This window comes from Amblyomma americanum, chromosome 6 (assembly GCF_052857255.1).
Source record: "Amblyomma americanum isolate KBUSLIRL-KWMA chromosome 6, ASM5285725v1, whole genome shotgun sequence".
Classification (NCBI taxonomy): Eukaryota; Metazoa; Arthropoda; class Arachnida; order Ixodida; family Ixodidae; genus Amblyomma; species Amblyomma americanum.
In genome coordinates this window covers 93,290,223-93,314,982 of record NC_135502.1, presented here as the reverse complement: position 1 = coordinate 93,314,982, position 24,760 = coordinate 93,290,223, and the positions used below count along the sequence as shown (strand labels likewise).

At 43.8% G+C, this 24,760-nt stretch overlaps 1 protein-coding gene across 1 annotated transcript in view; it reads right to left on the bottom strand.

Moving 5' to 3' along the window:
- Nucleotides 1–24,760, bottom strand: part of LOC144093856 (acetylcholine receptor subunit alpha-like) — a 165,984-nt gene that overhangs the window by 58,671 nt on the left and 82,553 nt on the right. Inside the window, exon 2 of the mRNA XM_077627586.1 lies at nt 11,918–12,057. Coding sequence (XP_077483712.1) covers nt 11,918–12,057 — 140 coding nt within the window. The remainder of the gene's footprint in view (nt 1–11,917; nt 12,058–24,760) is intronic.

The window sequence follows — 24,760 nt, the reverse complement described above, 5'->3', positions numbered from 1 at the left end:
CGGGCCTAGAGTGATGGGATCTGATTTTATTCCACCGAAGTTTATAGTGGCTTGCCTGACTGATAAGAAGTTTTTGATATAGTTGTAGGTTCTTGCGCCACAGTTGGTATCGGCGAGGCTTTGCAGGATGTTTTTATGTAGAACGTTATCGAACGCTCCTTTCAAATCAAGTGCCAGGATGGCCCTTGTCTGTGACTTGGGAGGTGTCTCAAGGAGGTCTTTGTACAGGTACAAGAGGTCGTCCTGTGTCGATAGGTGAGGGCGAAAGCCGAATTGAGTATTAGGTAGGAGGTTGTTTTCTTCTAAGTATCTACTCAGTCTCGTGTTGATGACCCTCTCTATGAGCTTCCCCAAACACGAGGTCAGCGATATCGGTCGTAGATTATCCAGTTTAAAGGGTTTGTTCGCCTTCGGAATGAACCGAACCTCGGCTGTCTTCCAGGATATTGGTAACGTTCCTGTAGCCCAATGCTGCTCGTTGAAGCATTCCACCAGCGCGGTGATGGTGTCATCGCTGAGGTTAAATAAGAGCTTCGCTGTTATTTGATCTGGACCTGGAGCTGCATTTTTTCTCATGGCCGCGATTTCTGCTTTGATTTCTTCTTTCGTGAGTGGGAGGTCCAGCTTGGGATTTGGCAGTCCAGGATACTCCGGCTGTTCCACGACTTGGTCCGTGCACAGATACCTGGTCTTGAGCTTTTCGATCAACTCTGTGTCCGTAGGTTCAAGCCGCGTTGAACCCCAGCCTTTTTTGTCTCTCTGTCTCTAAGTGTGCAGCTGGTTCAAATTATTTCAAGGTGTTCGAACGTATGAAGCGCGCAATGAGCATGGAATTGTCATGTGTCGTCCAGCTGTGCTAAAAATACCCAGAAATTATAAAAAGTTTCTAAAGCTCCAATATTTAAATCCGCGATACAGTAAATTTACAAAAGGTTCGAAAGTTCGGAAAGCAAAATTAGCATCACACTAAAGAAAACAAAACATAAAAACAATATTTGTTGTTCGCTTGTGGTTTCCGTGCTATTACTTACAATGAGCAACCAACCGCGAAAGCTTTACGGAGAAAAATCAAAATTCTAGTACCCGTATTCCCGTCCAGAAAGCACCAGCGGAAAGCATTTGGATCGTCGCTAGAAAACTTACTTCTATAAATGTTTTCTACGACATGGGCACTGTAAATATGCAGCGCATTTCCGTCGGCGAGGACTCTAAGACCATCGAGGAGTCTTAGGAGAGGAAAGAGGGCCTGGTTCTCGAGCTCGTTATTTCCGCGACTTATGAATCTTATAGAGCGAAGTTGCAATGTTGCGTGCTTGTTCTAATGCAGACTTCTGTGGCGACATTATACTAGAACAGCATCCGCCGGTGAATACGCGTATATACGTGCCATCCGGAACGAGTGGATGAGCAAATCAAGCTGAGTCTGCGCGAGACGCTCGTGATCAGCCGCCTTGATTTTATGGTTGGTTTATGGGGTTTAACGTCCCAAAGCGACTCCGGCTATGAGAGACGCCGTAGTGAAGGGCTCCGGAAATTTCGACCACCTGGGGTTCTTTAACGTTATTAATTAATTATTAATTGGTTTTTTTGGGGAAAGGAAATGGCGCAGTATCTGTCTCATATATCGTTGGACACCTGAACCGCGCCGTAAGGGAAGGGATAAGGGAGGGAGTGAAAGAAGAAAGGAAGAAAGGGGCGCCGTAGTGGAGGGCTCCGGAATAATTTCGACCACCTGGGGATCTTTAACGTGCACTGACATCGCACAGTACACGGGCCTCTATAATTTCTCCTCCATCGAAATTGGACCACCGCGGCCGGGATCGAACCCGCGTCTTTCGGGCCAGCAGCCGAGCGCCATAACCGCTAGCCACCACGGCGGCTGCCTTGATTTTATGTCTAAACACTACGCACTAAAGTTATGCGAAAGTAAACGACATAAGAATTTCAAATATACATAGTGTGTCATTAATGTTGTCTGAAACTATAAAAAAAATAGGGTTGTTGAGTAAGAAGAGCGCTTTTTTCGGCACAGCCTTGTCAGCTGTGTATCGCATCAGAACACAGCTACGGCGTGCTATCAGGCTGGTAAACTAACATTGAATTGTTAGCTTCTTAACTATTGCTGTTAGGCGCCTTATACATGAGAAGGCTAGTGGCCCACTGTAACTACTACTTCTAGCAGTTTTTTTTTAATTTCGAGAATGCCATTTTCGTAATCACGTGGCCAGATTGACTCGAAACTAACACAAAGCGTATACTGCCAGCAAAAACTGTCATTTATTTTCCGGTGACGTGCGAAAGAATTCGTAACGTGAGCAAAAGTTTTCTTTGCAGTGACAAGAATGCCTAACCCTTTAACACTCGGTACTGCGAATTCTGAATATAGCATAGACGTTTACACATTGCTGCATTATTCTCTCTCTCTACCCGTGTTCTCAGTAGCGAAGGCTTCTGTGAGGAATCTGCGTGAATAATAAGAGAGGATCGCACGTGCAGCTACCAGGCAGCGTTGAACGACTGGTCTCCTCCCATTTTCTGGCAAGTGCTGCGGAAAAAATAAGAAGCCATCTGGCCATCTAATAAAAATAATAATAATTGGTTTTTTGGGCGAAAGGAAATGGCCCATAATCTGTCTGATATATCATTGGACACCTGAACCGAGCCGTAAGGGAAGGGATAGAGGAGGGAGTGAAAGACGAAATAGAGAAAGAAGTGCCGTAGTGGAGGGCTCCGGAATAATTTCTACCACCTGGGGATCTTTAACGTGCACTGACATCGCACAGCACACGGGCGCTCCTGCATCAACTATTTCTGCGCAACTCGTTTCAGCTGCACGCAATGAGCCAAATGATAATTGGGCATGCTTATCTCTAAAATTTCAGCGGCGCAAACAAACTTCCGACATTGGTTTTAACGCAATAACGTTAAGAGCCTCGTGTCGCAGAAAAGCCGGTGTCGTCGTCGGCGGCGTCGGCTGTGAGCGAAAAATCCCAAAACATTACCGAGTAGGAAATTGGGCGAGTGGGAGAATCGAACCAGGGCCTCCGGAGTGCTAGACGAGCATGCTAACTACACCGCCACGCCAGCTCGATGGTTTGGAGTGAACAAAGGCGCGTCTAGGGAATACGGTGTTGTCTTAGAAGGGTGGTTTAGAGACATGTACAGTGGTGTACATTAAGTATGAGCATGGAAATTACAGAAGTCGCAGTTAAGTGAGTAGCAAAGCACGTTTCCGCTACTTTTCCTCTTCGCTTGGCGTGCACGTAGCGCTATCAGGCGGCGCCCACTATAACCACTCCCCGGCTGTATTCTGGCTACACTGCGCCAAAATACATGCGCTTTCGAGAATCTTGCAGGCAAAGCAACTCCTCCACTGCATGCAACACTTCGAAAAGAGCAAAAATTTGTGGGGCTACAGCGCCGAGGATAACTGCGATTTCGAAGTTCTAAAAACTGATATTGATATTACTTACAGTGGGTAACACGACTCTTAATAAATAAGGATAACAGCGAAAGTTAAATAGCTAACTACTGAGGTATAGTTAACAATACTAAGAGTTAACTACTCAATTTTAGTTAACAAGAATACTAGTTGACACGTCCTAGCTGCTGCGCCACACTACTGACATTGGGATGCAGAAAAAATTCGAAAAACCTATTTTAAAAAATTGCAGACCAGCTTAGGCGAAACACCCGGTTGACATGGGTATTAAAGTGGTTAATCTTTACGCCAAGAACTGTCTTGCTTCAAAACAACAGTGCTGGGCTTCTCTTTTTCGTCGATGTCCTTCAGATTAGTTGGAAGGAAAAAATTACACACAAAAAAGGATGCTGAATAAGTATATTGCTCAGTAGGGCGGAAATTCATTATCTCTAGAAGAAAACTTCAATGAAAAGTAATGGCCTTATGGGATGCGCTATGTTCAGTTCTTGTCCTGGGGGCTTTATTCCTGGTGTAGTGCAAATATTTGCTTTATAATCTTGATTGGTAAGCTTAGAGGCTTTATAAGCTTGATAAGCTAAATTAACAGGCCTGCTAAAGAAGAATTAGTGACAGCCGCAGTGTCCAGATGAGGCAATGTGGCAAGTTTCAGTTTCTAATTTTGACAATGAGCGTTCTGGGCTGCTCTATTCACTGAGTGAGATAGGAAAACGTATGAACGGAGAGGCGGGAAGGTTAATTGGTGACGCTCGGTACGCTGCTCTACACTTGAGAAGGGGAAGAAGGAAGAGAAAGAAAGGGAAGAGAGGAGTAGAGATCAGTTTTGCATGTGTCCGTAGGGCTTTACTATGACAGTACACAGGATGTACACTGAAAGTTTACAGCCTTGAACTCAACCTCGAGTACTTTAAGAGCGCTATTCACTGAAATATGCGAGAAGGGCGGCTCAATGCACAGTCTAAAATACCGGTATTGGCTTTGCGGAGCACCAAGTGTATCCTGATGCCTAAGTGAAGCGCGAGGTTCTCGTTTGCACTTGTACCTTCGGCCCTGGCGGTGTCAATTGACACCACAACACAAATATTCCGCTTGCGCCTCAGTAACGGAAGAAAGTACTATTAATTTTTAATACAATAGTTTCTCCGGGATCCATGTTGCTGTCGGCATCGCTGCTCACGCATTTCCATTGAGCTGTGCGCTCTAAGGAAGAAGAAGCAGCAGCGTGGTAGGCACGGGGAGAAGAAACCGAGGTATAGCAAATCTGTAGGCTTATATCTCTCTACCATTCGTTCTTTTGCGCTCAGGTTTATGAAAGTTTTGTGAAACACCTATCCAAGCTCATATCCCCGTCGTAAATATTATTCAGTGCATAGACGCTGTGCTTAAACACATTTTTGACAAGTACGATTTTGACACCACCAGGGCTCAACGGTTGCCAGCGGTTGCCATTGAGTGATGATAGGTGATCTTTGTAGAAGAGAATCTGCTAGTATTTTTGCGGTTGCGCATTTATTAGTATGTGTGTTGAACTGCTGACATGGATGTTAATCGCAGCAAATGGACGAAACCTTCAGATTAGCTTTCTGATGAGCTAATAATAATAATAATTGGTTTTTGGTGGAAAGGAAATGGCGCAGTATCTGTCTCATATATCGTTGGACACCTGAACCGCGCCGTAAGGGAAGGGATAAAGGAGGGAGTGAAAGAAGAGAGGAACAAATAGGTCCGTAGTGGAGGGCTCCGGAATCATTTCGACCACCTGGGGATCTTTAACGTGCACTGACATCGCACAGCACACGGGCGCCTTGCCGTTTTTCCTCCATAATTCTGATGAGCTGGAAGATGGAAATTTTCGCTATCATTCGAGGTGAATGTTCGGATGTCGGCGAACTGCAGCCGGAGCAGAGGAATAGCGAGAATAAATGCGCACCTGACATTGCGCTTTTATTCATTTTTTCTCTGCCTCTCTCCTCCTCCTGTGAGCATCGGCAGTGAATGCAAGAAGCCACCGGGATATTCACACTGCAACTCGCGCACCGCCGCTCGTGCAGCCGCTCGTGCAGCACGTGATGCGCACTAGACGCTGGGAGCAATGCAGTGTGTTTGGCGGTTTTCTTGTGAAATCATATACGGTGTGCTCATAAACAACTTCTGCTCTCTCACCGGCCGAGAGATATCCGCGCCGCAGAAGCCCATGGATGAGAGGAAATTTCTTGTCATCTGTAGGGAACGGCATTTGATCAAGATACAGACACAACACATTATCTTACAGTTTATGAATTATTTTATAGTAAGCAGCTGGTCTGAAAACAGGCGCAAACCAGATGCACTGAGCCTCGCGCAAGCTTAGAACTTAGACGTGCCCAGCTCTGCGCTGGGAAGCGCTTCGTGAAGCTCTTTAGACGAGGGCGTTACAGATTTGGGAAAAGCTTTCATCTTGTCGACATTTGCCTTCCAGGAAGGCTATGTAAGTTTTCAACATGTGTGTTGTTGACGTGACATACACAAGCTGGAACACAAGTCTCTCAGCAGTGTGTTCCAGCTTGTGTATGTCACGTCAACAACAGACATGTTGAAAACTTGCATAGCCTTCCTGGAACACAAGTCTGTCAGCAATCCCGGGTTCGAACCCGACCGCGGCGGCTGCGTTTTTATGGAGGAAAAACGCTAAGGCGCCCGTGTGCTGTGCGATGTCAGTGCACGTTAAAGATCCCCAGGTGGTTGAAATTATTCCGGAGCCCTCCACTACGACACCTCATTCTTCCTTTCTTCTTTCATTCCCTCCTTATCCCTTACCTTACGGCGCGGTTCAGGTGTCCAGCGATATATGAGACAGATACTGCGCCATTTCCTTTTCCCCAAAACCAACTATAAGTCTGTCAGCAACAAAAACAAGGAGGTATGATTCAAAACGCAAGGTAAACAGGAGAAAGTGGCGTCTCTTGTGACAATTGCAAGATCTATCTATCGCGTCTCTTGTGACAATTGCAAGATCTATCTATCCCTTACAGAGTAAAAAAAGCTTCCTTAGACTTTGCTATACTAGAAAATAAGAAAATTTTCTGTTCATTTCTTTGTTGTCGATTGCGGTAACCAAGATAGTTCCAATCGCATTTTACACCCACTAAGCCCTGATGTCCGATTTTGAGACCATACCTGTAAATCAATTCATACTTGCACCACGAGTTTTAATTTTCTACTATGTGCTCATGTAGCCCTAGGCATTGCAAAAACACGCAGCAAAAAAAATCTACGACCAAATTAAAAAATACAGGGCCGAGTGAAGGCTAAGTGAAGCCTAAGTGAAGCCTAAGTGAGGGCTAAGTGAAGTGCGAGGTTCTCGTTTGTACTTGTCGGAGTAGCGTTGGTAGTAATGGGTAAATACTGCGCGTTAACTAACGAAGTTACTCATGCTCGAAAAAAAAAACGCAATTCAGATAGTAACGGTCAAAAAATTCCTATAGGAAGATGTTTTTCAAACTAAGTTCCTGATTACTCTACGTCAGAGGAAGTAAACTCATCGGAGGAGCGTCACCCCCGGCGCAATTATTATTCCTCATAAAAATTTTGGTCTGACAGAAGCGTAGCGGTAAGCGCTACACCATGAATGGCGACAAAATGCGCCAGCACAACGGACGCATAGTACATGCAGATGATCTCTTTATTCGAAGGCATGCATTATTCTATATTTCTGCGCCTTCAGTAATTTTCCAGAACCGGGCGGGCGAAACCGCATCTCTGCTTCTATTTCAAAGCGAGAAGGCAGCCGCTGGGAAACTTTTGCGGTTTCAATCAACGAGAGCGTATAGGAAACTCCCAAAGTAAAGGCATGTTAGACATATCACTTGTCATTGAAGCGTGCTTGTGCTGTCTGAGGTTAAAGTTTCGTCTTGGGCTGCTATCTCTGCGCTGACCCAGTCGTTTAGATAAGCAAGGCTTATTTATACTTCGCGAAAAAACGAGCAAGGATATCACGACCGCCAACATCTACAGCTTAAGCATCAGGTGCTGAAATCGATGTGCGGGAGAGAAACTCGAGTAAAAAAACACATGCACAAATTGCCCGGTGCTTCGTACCTAACTATATGTGCGAAGGATAAGTTTTACCGTTGATCGTAGGACAGCTAGGGTTTCTGTGTACGGCGACAGACGATGATCGGATAACGCGCTTTCTATTACTGAGGTTATATAGATCTGCTGCTTCTAAGAAATGTTCGTGTGAGCGTAATTTTTCATCGCCAGGATGGATTCAGATGTGGGAAGAAAGCTCCTCTCAGAGCAACAACTTGAAAAAATAGCCTACGGGAAGTTCTTTAAAATGCGCGGTTGGCAACAGTCGGTTTAACCTAATACGACAAATAACCAGCTCCTTTGCGACTTAGGAAAAGAAGAAGAATGTTTGAAGGTTTTCAAGCACTAGAAATAGCGTCAGCCTGATATGTACAGAAAAATAAAAATAGGGAAAGCAAAATATAAATCAGGCAATTATTTTTGTAAGATTTATTTATGGTCGGGACACAAGATCAGTGTGTAGGGAAGTGCAGGCAGCATGCACGATAAATTGCCTCTTCAATAAATTTTCCGATAACTGACCTTTTTTTGCAAGTTTTCTTTTAGCAGATATCTGCACACGAAAGAGAAAATAAATGACTATAACTCATTCGCACTCGGAACAAGGCTTAGGCATAAAATGGTTAAGGAGAGATTCTTTTTGCGTTTACTTTGCCTTGCTACTTTTTGCCTTTACTACTTTGCATCGGCACTTGTCGAACTAATTTTAACACGATAGCGATAAAGGCCCCGTTCACCACAAAATCTGGTGTCGGCTTTGGCGTTTTGAGCGAAAGATCACGGCATTTGCTCTAGCATGTGGTCCACAGAGAGCAGCAAGCTAGGAGGTAGGAGGGCCACTTATAGGTCACTATAGGTCCCGTGACTTTACGGCGTGATCACACCCTGCCCACCAGATGGTGAGCAAACTGCCCACCGTGCTGGGTGCCAGGTAATGATTGGTTCCTCGGGCAGAGCAACCTGGTCCCCGCAAGGCCCACCGCTGCGAGCACCTGCCATCGCAGGGCACTGGCGCATCGCTTAACCGCTGCACCACTGTGTCAGGAGGGGTATGAGGTCTCCGAGGGATCTATGAATGTAAAGTAGAGAATGACCTTCGGCCCATATGAGAATTAACCCATTACGTTATCGCTTTATACGCTTAAGGCGAAGCTTAAGAGTCCTCTTCAATTTTTCGCTGCTTGTTCATCGCCATAAATTTGTTCCCCTCGGCACCAACGTTTAGTTAGCTTTTCTCACCGCAAAGCGCGACCATCTTCATCCTTTGACAAGCACCACCTCCCCTAAGCGGATCACAACCCGAGGCTCAACAGCTGCCATGCCGTTCTCGGCTCCGAGATGGCGACGGGCTGAACAAGCGGTGCTTTAATTTCTACGCCTCATTACCCCGTGACTGATCTTTCTTGAGCAGCGCACTGCAGGCACCTGACTTCCAGACTTAAATATGGCTGGCCACCCTGCACAAGGGAAAAGGTATAAAAGAAACAAAAGATGGGAAGGAGGAAAAGTACAACACAGAAAAGTGCATACGAAGTCAAACTACCACGGCCAAACTGCACGCAAACTCTTCTGCCTAGACATGACTGAACTTATTTTCTGGTCGCATTGCGTAATCCATTCGAAGGAAAAGTAAAAGCAATTTTACATTAGAAACGCACGGACTGAAAAAAAAATGATTGAAAGAGTACTGCGAAATTCACCGCTTTCTTTTTGACAGCACTTCTCTTGCGGTGCCATTACACTTAAATAAAACAAAAGCCGAGATACAGCCGGGAAACTGTTTTTGCCCGGACTACTTGACTCGAAACACAACGAGAAAAAAAAAACTAGCACCAAGAGACGCTGCGAACCTCCAAAAGGCACTTGTGGAGCTTTTATTTCACCAACAGCGAAGCAGTGACGCCCGCCTTCATGCTCGAATGGCTTGGCCTGCCAAAGTGCCGAAGCAGTGCCAGTGAAAGAGCCGTTCCGCACGCGACTGAAATAGTGTAGATTGGTTCCCAGAGTGAAATACCATCCAGACAGGGCTGATTCGAGGTTTTCTTTTTGTTTATTCTCAACTTCGCGACTTGCGAAAACGCATGAAGCGAGAGCTGAAAGACACAAGATGAGTAAATCTTGATTTATTTAATTTTTTTTTCATTCAAAAAGAGTGCGCTCATTTCAAATATACTTGAATGCGTGCAACTAGACGCACTTTTCTAGGCACAACTAAAACAGCAAACTCTTGCGTCGAAGTTTAAAGCAGTCATTTTGGAAAATGGTTCTTCTTAGCCTGCGTCTCCTTCAATTTTCTGACATGCATGGCTCCTGTACAACACCTAGAGGAGTGAAAAAATTCAGAGAAACCTCATAGGTCACAAAAAAAATTCTTTTCAGGCTTTATTAAAGCTGTTGTGACTGCGGTATATTGGTACCTTCAGACTGGAGTTCACATTAATCATTCTAGGCCTCTTTCTGGAGTGTTTGTAAACAGCGAGCCCTTGAACAGGTTTGACATGCATCTCTTCATAAATCATGTTGTGGTACATATCGCTTTGTCCGGGAACCCTCGATGCACGTTTTACACGTGCCATCCGTGATATCTAAAAAATTCAGCAATTCTTCCGCCAGCTATGCAGTAATGTAAGTCACCGTGCAAAAGACGGACACGCTTACCAAGAGGCAGCCTGCGGAGGCTCCAGCCGCGTATTGAGTGATCGGCTCGGCCTACACGAGGGATCGCTGGATCAGGAATAATTACTGCCGCTGCGCCTTATTACTGTTTCGAGCTCACGGAGAGATCACGTCACAAGCGTCGAATGATGATTGGCGTACGGGCAGATAAGTAGCTTTTCCATTTATATCGTCTCTGTATAGTCGTGAAAAGATCTACATATCACACGCATATCCCAAAGCTCTCTCGCTCGATAAAAAAAAACAAAAAAACAGGGCTACTGAAAGATAGACATACCCTTAGAAAAATGGAGCTTCTCACGACTCAACTACAGCTGTTGAGGATGTGCGCTAGAAAGCTAGCGAGCAAGATGCTGGCAACGCAGTATGTTGAACTCGATATGCACGTGATTACATAACAAGCACAGGCTGCGTAGGTTTGGGTTAAGAGACGAATTCGAAGTAAAAAGAACACAGGCGGAGAGTAGAATAGTTTCAGATGGCGAAAATATTGAAAGAGATAACGATGAGGAGGTGAAGCAAACAAGGGGAAGCACTGATACACATGTGAATGTGCTTTCACTTGTTAAGCGAAGAAGCACCGATTTTCTTTATACGTTTAAGAGGACGGAAAGCATTTCTAGGTGTTTTCCGGAGAAGGCTCCTCAGTGCTCGCCTCCCGACGTATTTTCCATTCGTACAAGAACCCCATGAGGCGCCTTCTTGATGCGACTTGCTAATAATATGCTAATAATATGAAGCGGTGATGCTTTGAAGGTGAATGCGTAGAGAGACGATTGCATGTTCTACCAACATAATTTTTGGTATCCAATGCGTGACTTCTCTAGAACCAATCTTTCTTTGATGATTCCTTGAGTTTCACTTGAGTGGCACGACCTGAACTTTAAGATAAATGCAGTTTATAAATCACAAGGGGAAAGGAAAAGGAAGGGACGTGTTTAGATGTCATTTGTGGTCGCTGGTGACTGCAAAGATACATCAGGACGTTTTCTTAAAAAGTGATTCCTGGCAACCCTTCCTTCTGAGGATATTTCGCAAATTTCATAAAGTGTACTTAAGTGCCCCATTTATCAAACTCAAAGCGCGTTAAATTATATTTCTCAGCAACATTCACACGCACCAAAGGAAATTACTCGAACTAAATGACCCTCTCATTTGAAGTTTCTTCAGAATTTTTTTTTCTTGCGACAATAATGAGCACACGTTCGACATCTGTTGTGTGAAGATTTCTGCGTTGTTTTATACTCGTAACTCGCAATTTCTCATGGCAGATCCTAGTTTGTCTCAGTGAAGTCTCCTTCAGTCGAATAGATAGAGCGACCGACTCCTTAACTCAGTCGAGCTGCTTTTCACTGAAGGACGGCGCGCTTAGTTGTCGAACAGGAAGTAAATACTTCGTGTCCTGTATACATGTTGCCGCTATTACTTGTTAAGTTAATAGCGATCTAGAGGCTAAGTTATAACGTTTATCTTAAAGCCGCGATGAATTTTCGTCAATTATGGATGACAACAAGGTTGCCAACGAAGCAATTATTAGTGAATGGTGGAATGTTTCGGAGATTGATGAAATACTTAAAGCAACAAGGTGCGTTCTATGCGAACCAAGAAGATTTAAAAGTAAAGATACGTGCGAAAATTCGCATAATTGCAATCAAATGAGTGCACTTTTGCTCCTATAGCTGCGTACATCAACAGAGCTGTTTGCAGGCACAGTTGGGACGGACTCACCACTTCTATAAGCTGGGAGAGCTTGAGCTTGATTCGTACTGTGAGCGCGTCGGTGTCGTTCATGACGGGGCGGACCAGCTTGTTGTAGCCGGAGATGAGGTCGTCGTACAGCCGCTTGGCGTCCGGGCTCCCACGGACTCCTGTACGTCAAAAAAAAAAAAGAAAAGCTCATTAGCGATTAGTTGGTTGGCTACTGGATTCTATGTTGCATGAACAACTAAGGTCACCATGCGCTAACACCTCGCCCTCTTCGTTTGGTTTTTGGGCGAAATTTGCCGACCGGTTTTTAAGGAAGGAAATACATTATATGGTTACATTTTGACTTTCCCACATTTGTCTCCCATCTCCGCTCATTCTTGTCAGCGCGACCGTCCCTACAGCGGCCGAGATGCACACGTGAAAGTACAAACCGCGCCTGCTCTGTACCTGTGCTTATCGTATGCACAGCTGCACCTGTGCACTTGTACGGATACCAAACATCATGAAAAGGCCAACGTCCTCACAGGTACCGCTCCAATACGTGAGCTTCTGTGGGAACGAGCCCGCGTCAGCAATGCAAGTGCAAGCCCACCTGGATTGTAGAGGAGTACCAATAAGTTTGCAAGCGTAAGGGATATCTTTGAAGAATACATGCACCCCCATGAGTGCTCTGGTAAGAGAAGAACAACAAGGAGGACCTGCAGCATGAGTAAATACATTACTGCATTTTTATTCCCATTTATGCCTATTTTTATGCCTATTTTATGTCTATTTTTAGGCACAGAACTGAGTGCGCTGCAAAACTTTTGCAGCGCTAGCTGTGTTAGCCTAATTCCCCTTGTTTGTCGTCGTCGGTGTCGTCCGTCCGCGTGCCCCATTCCGCAGCAAAAAGGTAGACGTGTATACAAACGTACTAAGCTGCACGCTCGAGCACGGCCATCCTATGGCGAGCCTTTGGCCACTCTACCCTGGACTCCATCCTCCGGAGAAGGCCAGCTCGGGCAAGTTAATTAGAACCGACGCTCCTAACCCAGACCGCGATGCAGAGTACACTTCCGTTGCGTTACGTGCTCATTCTGCACAACTCTCTGCTATAAGGGAGTAATTATTCATTAGCACCTGCCCAAGTGCAGTCATACGGCTACAATGGAAAGCTGTACAGCTTTCATACAAACTTTGTAGCCGTAGACGTTTTTTTTTTCTTTGACTACGAAGCGCCTGTGACAGCTGTATATCTTTCTTCTGCAGCCGTAGGGTTTTGCTTGGGTGGATCATAATCAGTAATTACTCCTTTATTATAAGTCTACTTTACCTTGAGGGAATTCTTAAAAAATTGGACCATCACCTGTCCGCTGTTTCGTTACAGCTGACCCCTGGGTTGTCACTGTTACATTGTACATTAGATATTATGTTGTACCCCCCTTCTGAAATGTACTGTTAGAAAGTACACTTAGCAAGGCTGAGCAAACAATACCCATTTCTATAATATTGGGCAGTATTTTTTCGACATACATAAATGTCAGATTTCGCAGTAAACATGGATGTATAACAGTGGTAGTGTAGCGGTTTCCTCATTCTGGCACTATCGGGCTTCCCCTTAAATTGCGAATGTGCTTTCAATTCAAACCCAGTCGCATTGAAGAAAGGCTTGGAAATCGCCTCTCAGCTTCATGTGAACTAAAAAATGACCATTTAACGTCAAATAAAATCGAATGCATTTTCTTCGAAGATCCTTTCAAAATACTTCTCCATAAAAGAAGTCACGTTCACAGAACATTAAGTTCACAACCACAAGTAAACCACATAAATTTCAGTTATTTTTGGTTTCAGTTTATTACCTGTTGGAAAGTCAAACGTTACCAAATTCCAGGCCTCAAAAAAGTTACATGCGGGTATTTTACGTGCCACAGAACAGCGGCACTCTTGAATTTTTTGTATTTACTCCAGGAAAGAAAAAAAACGGTGTTTACTTCATTTCACGCAATAAAGAAAGGAGACCACTCATATATAACGTGTTCGACTCACAAACAAAAAGCAAATTTAAACTAGGCCTTCAGATAAAGGGAGTAAAAGTAGATAGCCAGAATAATACATATTGTTTCTTCAATTATTAGATGACACAGCCGAAAAATTGCGAGTATTTTTAAAATTTTTCAATATTCCTGATCAAGCATTGCTCACAGTGAACTTCCTTATGACAGAAGACATGGATGGTCTTCAGAAAGCATGTGTATGATAGGTGCAGTAACCAGAGGACCTGTGGGAAGGCAAAATCCATTCGCAGAACGGTCCACATATAATCGCTTTTATTGAACCGTCTATATAAATTTAAGCGTGCCCGAATGCCTGTCAGCCTTTAACTATATGCCCTGGCGCTGTTTTGGTAAAATTAGATGATAATTTGGCGCTGAAATTGTTTCACGGTGGTCGCGGATTCAGTCGTTGCAGTACGGCAGGTAAAGTATCATGAACATTAGGTTCCTGAAACTTCTTATTAGAGCAGCCGTGACTCGACAGCTTGGAGCTTATTAAAAAAACTTTGTAACCGTCACTAAGTGACAACTGGGTGGCATAAATGTTTACGTATTCCTCGTATCTTGAGAATGTACATCCATATAAGCATACTGCTAGTCCTGAAGTGAATACTTCTTGCCGCATAAAGGATGTGGTTTGGAAATGTTCTGCATGCAGCTGTTGAAATTTGCAGGCACACATTATGTACAGTCTTGATCAAAAGCCTTAATTTCAAAGGATTTTCGCTTCAGTCTCATAACAGAGCTATTACAGCACTATTAAGGACAAAATGACCTTGAAATGCCAGCAGGAGGTTCCTTCTTGCGGTTGATACGCTTCCTGCTTGACTTCTTTTTTGAATGATCCGCTGCACGGGCAATTCTAGGAACATTAATTTCGCTGCAGCTGAACGCTGTGACTTTAAGACCTTTGACCAAGACTGTACCTAATCTAACCATTTCCAGTACGAGTGCAATTCAGACATTTAGACTACGCGTCAATATACGTAACTTAAGGCTGACTGCTTGTTAAATCTAGGCAGTTATGCAGAAGACAGATTAAGTCAGAGCCCGACGTTCCTCAGAGAGAAGCTTAAGTGTGTCGAGGATACGCGAAGCTTAACCTTTAGTGCGTTTATGCGTCGTAGAAAAGTGGGGTTCTTGTTAGGAATGCGTCCTATAAATTAGCATCCGTCTTTAATTGGTAATAAAGCAGCAAGTTGGGCTAGTTTGTGGTGGCCCATGGCTGGAAGAACGTTACTGCGCTACAAGATGTTGACATACAAGATGTTGACAGATGTCGTTTGGACTGTTAGCGTTGCGCTGTAAACTACGTGCCTCGTTCTAAGAAAAAGGGGGCACAAATGTTTTTCCAGAGAAACATCAACCAATTTACGTCTTTTCGATGCACTAGTCTAACTGAGAGCTGTATGTGTCCCATTCAGGAAGAGAGAGAGAGAAGGATGAGGAAAGGCAAGGAGGTTGACTAGGAGAAGCTACCTGTTTGCTACTTCGCAATGGGGGGAGAAGGAAGGGGGATTGTAAAGAGGATGTAGAGAAGAGAGTTGGGTTAAAAATTGCATATAAAAAGAAAGTAGCGACCTTACGTACGGCAGTCGTAGGCTGTTGCGTAAGCACGACGCTCTCAAAAAATACAGGAGTGCGTTGAAGGCCTTCAGAGCCGACGATCGCTGCGGCTGGCGTACGAGAACATTCATTTCCGTCAGCGGACGAGGCGCAAGTTCGTTCACTGTACGGCATAGGGGTTGTTTTCTGACATTAAATTAGAATAGAATAGAATAAAATAGAATCGAATAGAATACAGGATAGAACAGTTATTTCACATAAAGTGCCAAAATACAAAAATAGCACCGCAGGGACTCATCATAAATTGTTTAAGGGTCCCAATTAACATGAACAAACATTCTATGTGGGCGACAGCAAAATGTGACGTAACTATTTAGGAAAAACAAAACACATTGGAGCAATAGGCACTGCGCACTGGTTACAACATCTGGTAAACACATATTACACAGCTATAAATAAACTATAACTATAAATAAATAAAAGGAATGTGGATTGAGAATTTTTAAGTAGGAAGCGTTTCAATAGTGTTTGAAAGGCGTGAAGCGTAGGAGAAATTTGATGATTACAATCAAGGCTATTCCATAGGCGAGTACCCATGAATTCTAGTGTTTGTCAGCCATAATTAGTGTGTATTATAGGAAGCAGGAGCCGATGTCCTGTAGTGTAACTGTTAGTGCGTAATTAGTGACGTATACATACAGTTATGTTTAATCTGTTATTGATAATATGATAAATTAAAGCAGCTGTATTTTCAGTTACTTGGTCGTAGACACTTCGGATACCTAAAACTGTAAATAATTCATACGAATGTTCATTCTGCATATTGTGAGCAACAATTCCAAGAGCTTTTCTTTGAGACGTATATAATGGAGTCAGATGCGATGAATACGTGTGTCTCTAAACAGATATACAGTAATGAATATGTGAATGAACAAACGGATTATAAAGTTTAACAAGGACATCCATAGGAAAACTTTTTAGACATTTTGAAAGTACATGTAGGCCTCACGAAGCTTTTTTAAATGACAGAATGGACGTGCAAACCAAACTTCAGATGGTTATCTATTATAATACCCAAGAATTTTGGGCTAATGTTAAAAAAGCAGATACTATCCGCAAGTTGTAGACCAAATGACGAACTGGGCCATCACTGTGGCTGTGAAGTCCATTTTCACTATAAAAAGGGTTGTACTTATAGTACTCCGCAGTAGTGCTCTATCTTTATTTTTTTGCAGGAGGCGGCTGAAAAAGGTTGGGCCCCTCTGCACTTGGAGCCTTCAGCAAGATATAAATTCCTTCAGACAGTTCAGCAGCTTGCGACGAATGCCTAGGCTTCCCACAAGCCGCGCAAATGCAGGCTCTCCATATGGTCTCACATGTACTCTCCGAGTTGAAAAATGCAGCAAGAAAGCGCTGTCTGGGGACAAACGCCTCCAGCGCTGAATTTTATAAACGGGCAGAACGGATTGGTTATCGCGCAGCCTTTCAAAATCCAAACTGATATAGGTCTAGAACGTTTTTGAATTAGAGGTAAAAGGTTAGGAAATATTGACCATGATTTCAAAAGCTTTCGCCAGACAATTGGAGCGCTAAGGGCCTGTAGCAGTTAAGAGTTGTTATTGGTTTCACACGTTTCAAAAAAGTTACATTAACGGCCTTTCTCCATCTTTTTCAACGTAATTTATTTTAAAACTTCATAGAACTAGTATACTTGGATCGGAAACATGTGCGAGCTTTGCCAGTGTATTTATTCTGGTACTTTCTTTTTCAGTGACATAGATCAAATTTATCCTTGGAGTGTAAGCAGACTCCAGCACTCCTCCTTTATGACCAACTCTATCAAAACATAGTTTTTCAGCCACGTTTTTGTATCTCGGGGTTATGTCTCTGTATATATACAGAACATCTTGAAAGCTTGCGCAAATGTTCACTCACAACACTCGAGAACCCTTCTTGATTTGAGCGTGAGGTTTAGACAGCTCGTCAACTGTGTACGGTAAGTATAGTCGTCGCCAGAGTTGTACGTAACCGCGTTAGAAGTAATTGAGGACATGCAATGTATTACATTTTCTTCGAATTTTGTAATGCGCATTGATTGCATATTTGCAAGAGGCAACGTTCCCTGTAGAATTATTTTTAGTAATTGATTGCTAGCAAAAAGCTACATTGTAGTCAAAAATCAATTTGTATACCGACCACTTTTCTTCACGACGGCACAACTGAATGTCCTAATTAGTGAGCAAAAGCTGTATCTACTCAGTGCGCGAACAATAACGAAGCGCTGAGCTTTGTTAAGCAACGAGCTCGTGCGCAAGGTCTTCGTACGTTACAACTCAGCCCTTTCCTCCAGCGCGTACATCAAGATAGCTTTCAGTATCGCTACGAATATTTTCAGAAGGAAACGTGGAAAAATTATCGAAGAAAACTTGGACAAAAAACTGCTGCTCAACATTAACAGCGTACGATTTGCACAGAACAGCAAATCAAGGAAACCGTACCGACTCATTCCAGTCTGTATCTGTATGACGTTTTAAAGTCGGAAGAAAGATAACGTAAGTGATTACTCTTTTGGGATTTTTTAGTTACCTTTCGGGGGCTGTGAGTGACCGCTCGAAAAGGTTACATTTCAAATAGAGAAATTGTTATTGTAATCGGTTGATTCTTTTCTCTAACGTCACAACGCTGGTCATCACTGAACTAACAAAACTCGTCGCACACTCCTTCAGGTGTGATTCAGGTGTTGGTTGAAGACATGGATTTTCCACTACACTCTTACCGCTTTTCGGCGGTTGTTGTGGTACTACTTGTTGGGCCAAATGTATTGTCTCACACGAAGAACTGGCGCCGTCCGGCTTCATGGCAAGATGTTTACTTTCGTTGTGAGTATTAATATGCGATTATCCGTACCTGCAATGAATAAATAAATAATGCGTTTTCCTTCCTTTCCAGGCAGTGGAAAAAACCGCAGCTAGGCTGAGTGGCCTCTTCCTGTGCATGCAGTGACGCAGGATTTTCAGAGATACAACCATTATCGGTATACTTAACACACGTTGATTGACCATTGATAAGAGCCCTGGCCGTGCCTTTGTCTCTTGAAACAAAAACGGAAATTCAAGGACGGGCCCGAAATTTGCGTTATTACCTCCACTGAGTCTGGCATTGCACTGAGAGTAGAGGTCAGGACAAGGTATATCGTGTGTGTCTGTTTGTTCTCATGCAAGACTCTAATTCGATGTACATTCTTTGTCAAAAGTTTAGAGTCCAGGCGTTTGCTTGCAAGCCGTGCAGTGTGGTCCGTGTAGCATCTGTGACAGTCCTATTCTACGGAGCGGGGTCGACATGATTTCATCTTACCTTCATGAAATTTTTAATGCTGGGGATGCGTAACGAGGCACACGGCACGGCCGAAAAGCAAAGCAAGCATCTCTGGGCTCTAACCTCTTATACTTGAAAAAAAAACGGCGTGCCAGCGAAAGCACAAGGACTCATACACACGCAAAAGGTGGTACACAGGGACGGACGCTGGACTTTCAACTGTGACCGTGTGTACCACCTTTTTCTTGTGCTGCGCTCTTGTGTTTTCGCTGGCACACCGTTTCTTCAAGTTTTACATACACCAACTGAGAGCTAACGCTATGGAATATCTAAATTTTTGACAAAGGGTGTAGGTTAGCGAAGGTTTGTGCTTTATTCATCAAGCATCTCTTGCTTGGTAAGATGCACAGTGATTCTCGAATATTACAACCCGAACGCGAGTACTGTTTTCGCGGAATCGATACGACAGTGGTGTGTAGCCTCCACCAAGGCAATAGGCATCAGTTCTGCAAACAGGACGTTCTTTTGTAGATGACCTCTTGTATGCACCGGTAGGCCGAGCACACTTGTTCTCGAGTCTGTGGTGTCGTAAAGAACCAAGCACCTGCCGACTTCGAGTGCCCCGGCTTGGTCGGTGATAAACTGTTGTCTGCCTGGTCGACACCAGAACATATGGTTGATACTGTTTTGACGGCGAGTGTCATCGCGGAATGAATTCATATGGTTATGCGGACTATGACAAATTGTTCTTCAACTACAATGTTTCTGTGAAAGCTGTATAGCTTTCTTTTGTAGCTGTATGACTGCGCTTGGGTGGATGCTAAAGGATGCTCAGTTTTCACAAAATTAGATCCTAATGCATCCGATTTCTGTCAGTTTCCGCACCATTGTCTCTGCTTTTTCATTTCTTATCCTTCGCTGCGCTATGTCCAGCTGTCTGATTCATATCCCTTTCCTTTTTATTTATATTGTACAGCTAACGTCATTTCTGGCTTACTTACTGTGGTAACTATATATACGCCATGTATCGCGTGCATTGTACTATGTCAGCCGCTTACTTTTTGCATCTCATGTATAAAAGCCGGACATTGCCGTTTATATGTATATATCCTGTACAATACTTGTTGCCGCATTGAGTGTTCTTTGTATATTTTTTTAATGCTGCTGAACTGCACCCAAGGGGGCCGGGCTTCGTCACGCTGCGCATGTGCAGCTTTTTTCCGTCGCCCCCTTTCTTCATCTCGGAGAGAAATAAATTTGACTTTGACTTCGAGTAATTAACAAAGAAACTAAAAATCTACAATTTTGCCCACAAAGGAAATGACGTAGGTTGCTGTCATCTGTATACCACTTTTTGAGCAAACTATCAACTGTAAAATTACATCTTACGTCAACCGCAAGACAACGGCCTTTCACAGTGACCTCAAATTAGCATTAATATCTGCAGAACGTGCGAACTCGGGCTCGACCGCCAAGCATAATAGTAAGCAAGCCACTGCGGCTGGTGCACTTGTTGACAGAAGAGTGGATGCTTGAAGTCTGGGGCGACGGCCTCTAGACTTATGCACTGCTAGTCGCTTGCACTGAATTTCGCTGGCGAGCCATACGCCTGCAGAGCGCGAATGCGCAATGCGCAGGCATAAGCTTAGTGCTGACAATGCGGCACCGAGCGCCAGATGGTTCCACATCCTCTAGTGACCCGTATGTTCTATGTACCTGCACTCTGAATACAGAATGCATCTAAGGGCAGCTACCCTGTTCTTGTTTTCTAACGTTTACAAACAGAAGATTTCCAGGGCGTCCTCACTTTTAACTCTTATAAGGAACAGAAAAAATACACTTCAGAAACCGTAACTGATATCCGTAAAGCCACATTAGCACACATACTACATGAATGTCCGAAGGACTGCCCTCCTGAGGACTTGCAGCTCTGTAGTGCTGAACAGTGGTAGGCCGCGTTACTCATCTCCGTCCTGGAGAACCAAGTTCGGATGGTGACAATGAACCATGGAGGTCGCCCAGCGCCAAAGGCTCAAGGATAGATAGATAGATCGATTGTTGCCAGGAAGAAAGAAAAGGAAAGTGCACAGGTCTGCCCACTGCCTCAAGACGAGCCACAATCGCTACCACGTGCAGATAGTAGGAGAGTTGAAAGATGGGATAGAAAGACAGGATAGTAATGACGCGCTAAAGACAAGGCCGATCCCGGAGGTAGTGCAATACCGGGCCAACCGGTGGCGGGAGTGAAGCATCCTTCAAACTCTCCGCCACATTTCCAAAAATAAATCCAATTGGACCCGTAACAGATACTCTACTAAGACGGGGCTAGACCCCCAATTGAGCGCACCAAGCCTGTCATCTGTATACCACTTTTTGAGCAAACTACCAACTGTAAAATTACATCTTTCGTCGACGAAATAAAAGTTTTCATCTCTTTCTCTCTCTCTCTCTCTTTGTATTATAACTTTCTAACGATGAAATTTCTAAGTTGGTAATTACAATTCCACTACTCTTTCTGACTAATTAAGGAGTAGATGTGATAGCAAAATGTTGCTGCGCCCCTGCATTTTTCCTCTCTTGTTCCGCTCCTTCTCTCCTAATCTCAACCTGCCCTCGCATGGTGGTTTGCGGAGTGACCACTTGGGAGGGGAGGGGGTGACTCCGCCTGGATGAATAACGCTGGGGACGGTGAAGTAACTCCTCGTACTATGGAATAGAAACCTGTGTGTAAGAGAGGTGCTGTATTCTAAAGGTAATGAAGACACTGTCTCGTAGTTGATTGAATGCGACATGCTTGACTTGCTTTATACCCACAGCTCCGCGGAAATTGATTTTAATAGATCTTAGAACGGACTTCTTTGCACCCAGAGGCCCAGAATTTTATTGCTTGCCGAAGAAATATGTGCTCACTGATTGCATACTGCTTGCTGACAATCTGAAAAACTTAATTTAAGTCGAAATATGCCCCTGTAAACTGAACATTGGATGCTGACTGTAGTGCGGCAGATACGGATTTCTCCGGTCTTGGCGACACCTGAATCTACTTTTCTAGTCTTTTCGTGTTATAAAGGGTCGATTCGTTCTCAGTGATTGCGGTCTTTTTGCTGTTAGAATGTTGATACAGACCAACTTCGACTTACCTTCAGTGTAGCTTTAAAGACACAGAAGATCAACCATCATCAAGTTTCGCCGGCGATTAACAAACGATTCGTTTGGAAGTGAATATGATATGTGCGATTGCTCGGAACGAGGCTTCGGGCGATATGATTTGGACGTGCACATCGCAATCAAATGAAGAGCATTGGAAATTATCTGCTTAGATGGTGTCATTTTTAATTAACATTTTGCCGCATTTGCTCACTACATTAGGCATTAGTGACAGCACAAAACAGTAATTTGCACAACATTCAAAGGGCAGCAGCCTCTCTTCCCCCGTTTTTTCCCGTCCTATGTTTCGAGCCTGATTTATAATCAACTTATATCCGATATTTAGTCAGTGTACCCTCCCCCTGCAAGAACTACATCTCATTTACGATTTTTTTTTTACTGGAACGATCTTCCGCCAGAACCCATACACCTTACCAACACCATCAAATTCAAGAAAAAGATTGAGGCCGTCATTTTGTAGTCTATCATGCCCATCCCTCATGTAATGCCCCACACCCGGGATCTTTGAGTTAATAAATAAATAAATAAATAAATAAATAAATAAATAAATAAATAAATAAATAAATAAATATTCAATCCATGAACATGCGAGTATTGTGCTACTGGCTCCCCTTGAATTTCAGATAAAAGGCTGTAAATCTTAAACTCTTAGAAACTGCTGACCAAAGGAAAAAGGACTGCGAAAGAAACACGACGCACACACAAACACGTTCTGTGTCTAAAATAAACCAACTAGACCGACAAGTTCTATGAAACGTTAATATGCTTGTGCTTGCACTCATGTCCTACATATTTCAAACGGCGGCCGTCACAGAATCGAACTTCAAAGCCCGAAACTAAAAAAAAAGTAAGAAAGACGGAGGAAGACTTGCTGTTTTCCTGTCCTTCAATAATTCAGTCTCGCAACAAAAACGCAACGTTTTTCTATTTACATTGTACCAACTGCGAGCAGTGAGGTTGATCGCCAACCGAGGTCGTTATTGTCACTCCCGTGCCAGCTAACACATTTCCACAAGCTCAAATTGGTCCCGAGACAGCGCCAAGAATACGGTGAGCGAAGGGATGGGGGACATTGCAAGCAAAGTTTGCCTCCTCCTGCGATGCCGACTGCATATCCGACCGGGCCGACGGCAGGCGGCGCGACGGAGGGAAGCGGACAAACGAGGTTACCCTGACAATGGTCTACCAGGCTGCCCTACTTTGTTGGCCCCGGAGACTTCAATAAGAGGGCCAACCTGGAAGACATGTCTCCGTGTACAAGGCCCAGACGTCACGCTCGAATGAAGACTGGCGAGAGAGTACGTCGTGAGAGCCGGTCGAGGCGCAGCCGGAGTGTTCGCGACACGTTTCTAGCGCTCATCCCCGATGAGAAGACAACGCGACACTCATGTCGGCCAATTCACCTCACGCGCAAGAGAATGTTACCACTGGCATTAAGGGATACACTTGGGAACATTTTGTTGTTTGTACAGAAACTTTCGACAGCTCAAAAGAACGCAAGATGTGTGCGTTACACAGCAAAGAAAAAAAAAGTTTCAGAAGGGTGGAAACTTGGGCTGGTTGGTGCGCAGTTTTCACAGGAAGGGCGCGAGAAAAACAAGAGGCTTCGAAAAGAACACAACAAAAAATACAAGCGTACCCAATTCTTTTTATACGAAGAAACGAACAAAAAAACTCATTGGGTTGTTCTTGCACAAAGAAAACACTGAGGAAATTTGTTATAGCCTTTCAACACAACTCTAAAGTTAATTCGGAAGGATTTCATTGATTAAATGCACTTAAACAGCTGGGCCCCGGACAATTATTCCGTCTTTCGTGCAGCGTGCCAAGCTGCTCTCAACTAGGAAATCACACAACTGATTCAACTAACTCGCACTTCGGGCCAAAGTAATTTAATTCATGACGTTCTGAATTGTCGTTCAGTCTTTACCAAGATGTTTTTTTCGTCATTTTTATGCTTTTCTTGAATAGCGCTGTGCTATATAGTCATTCACTGATTAACAAAAAAAAAACGCTATACAGACAACAAAGTGTTTTGCTTTGTCACGCGCTGAGTGTCATCGTTTCCTAGAGCACAATTTACGTCTTGAAGCGATTGCGTTTTCTCGTCATCGCCTACCGAGTGGAGAAGCTTACCGTAAGTAACCACGCGTACTTAACGTTAGGGTTTCTTCCTCATTCAACAAAGGTCTGGTTTTGGCAACGTATCTGTCACTCCTGAAATATATATATATATATATATATATATATATATATATATATATATATATATATATATATATATATATATATATATATATATATATATATATTTAAGAGAAGTGGGCACTTCTACTAAGACACTTTTATTTATCAACGTTTCGAACGCGGTGCGGTCTTCTTCAGGACTGTAGTGGTCTCGCGTCAGATGGACGTTTTAAGTTTGTGAGCTCAAGAGCAGGGAGAAAGGAGTGTAACACGCAAATAGCGACAACGGTTCAAAAAATTGAAAAAAAAAAATAAAAAATACAGAGGTGGGTGCGGGGAGCAGACAGGGACAATATTTGGGGGAGGAAGCAAAAAAATAGAAATAAAAGAAAAAAAGGGGGGAAAACTAGTATAGTAAGGAAGGGTGGGCTACAAAAGGAGATGGCGAAACGAGAGAAAGGGAGAGGAAGACGGTGCGGGGGACATGGGCAGCACGGCGTACGAAAGCAAAACGTGCAAACAAAACACACAAACAAAATGCACAAACACAAAGGGCGCCGCTGCAGATGCGTGGCCAAAGAGGAGCCGCTGCGCA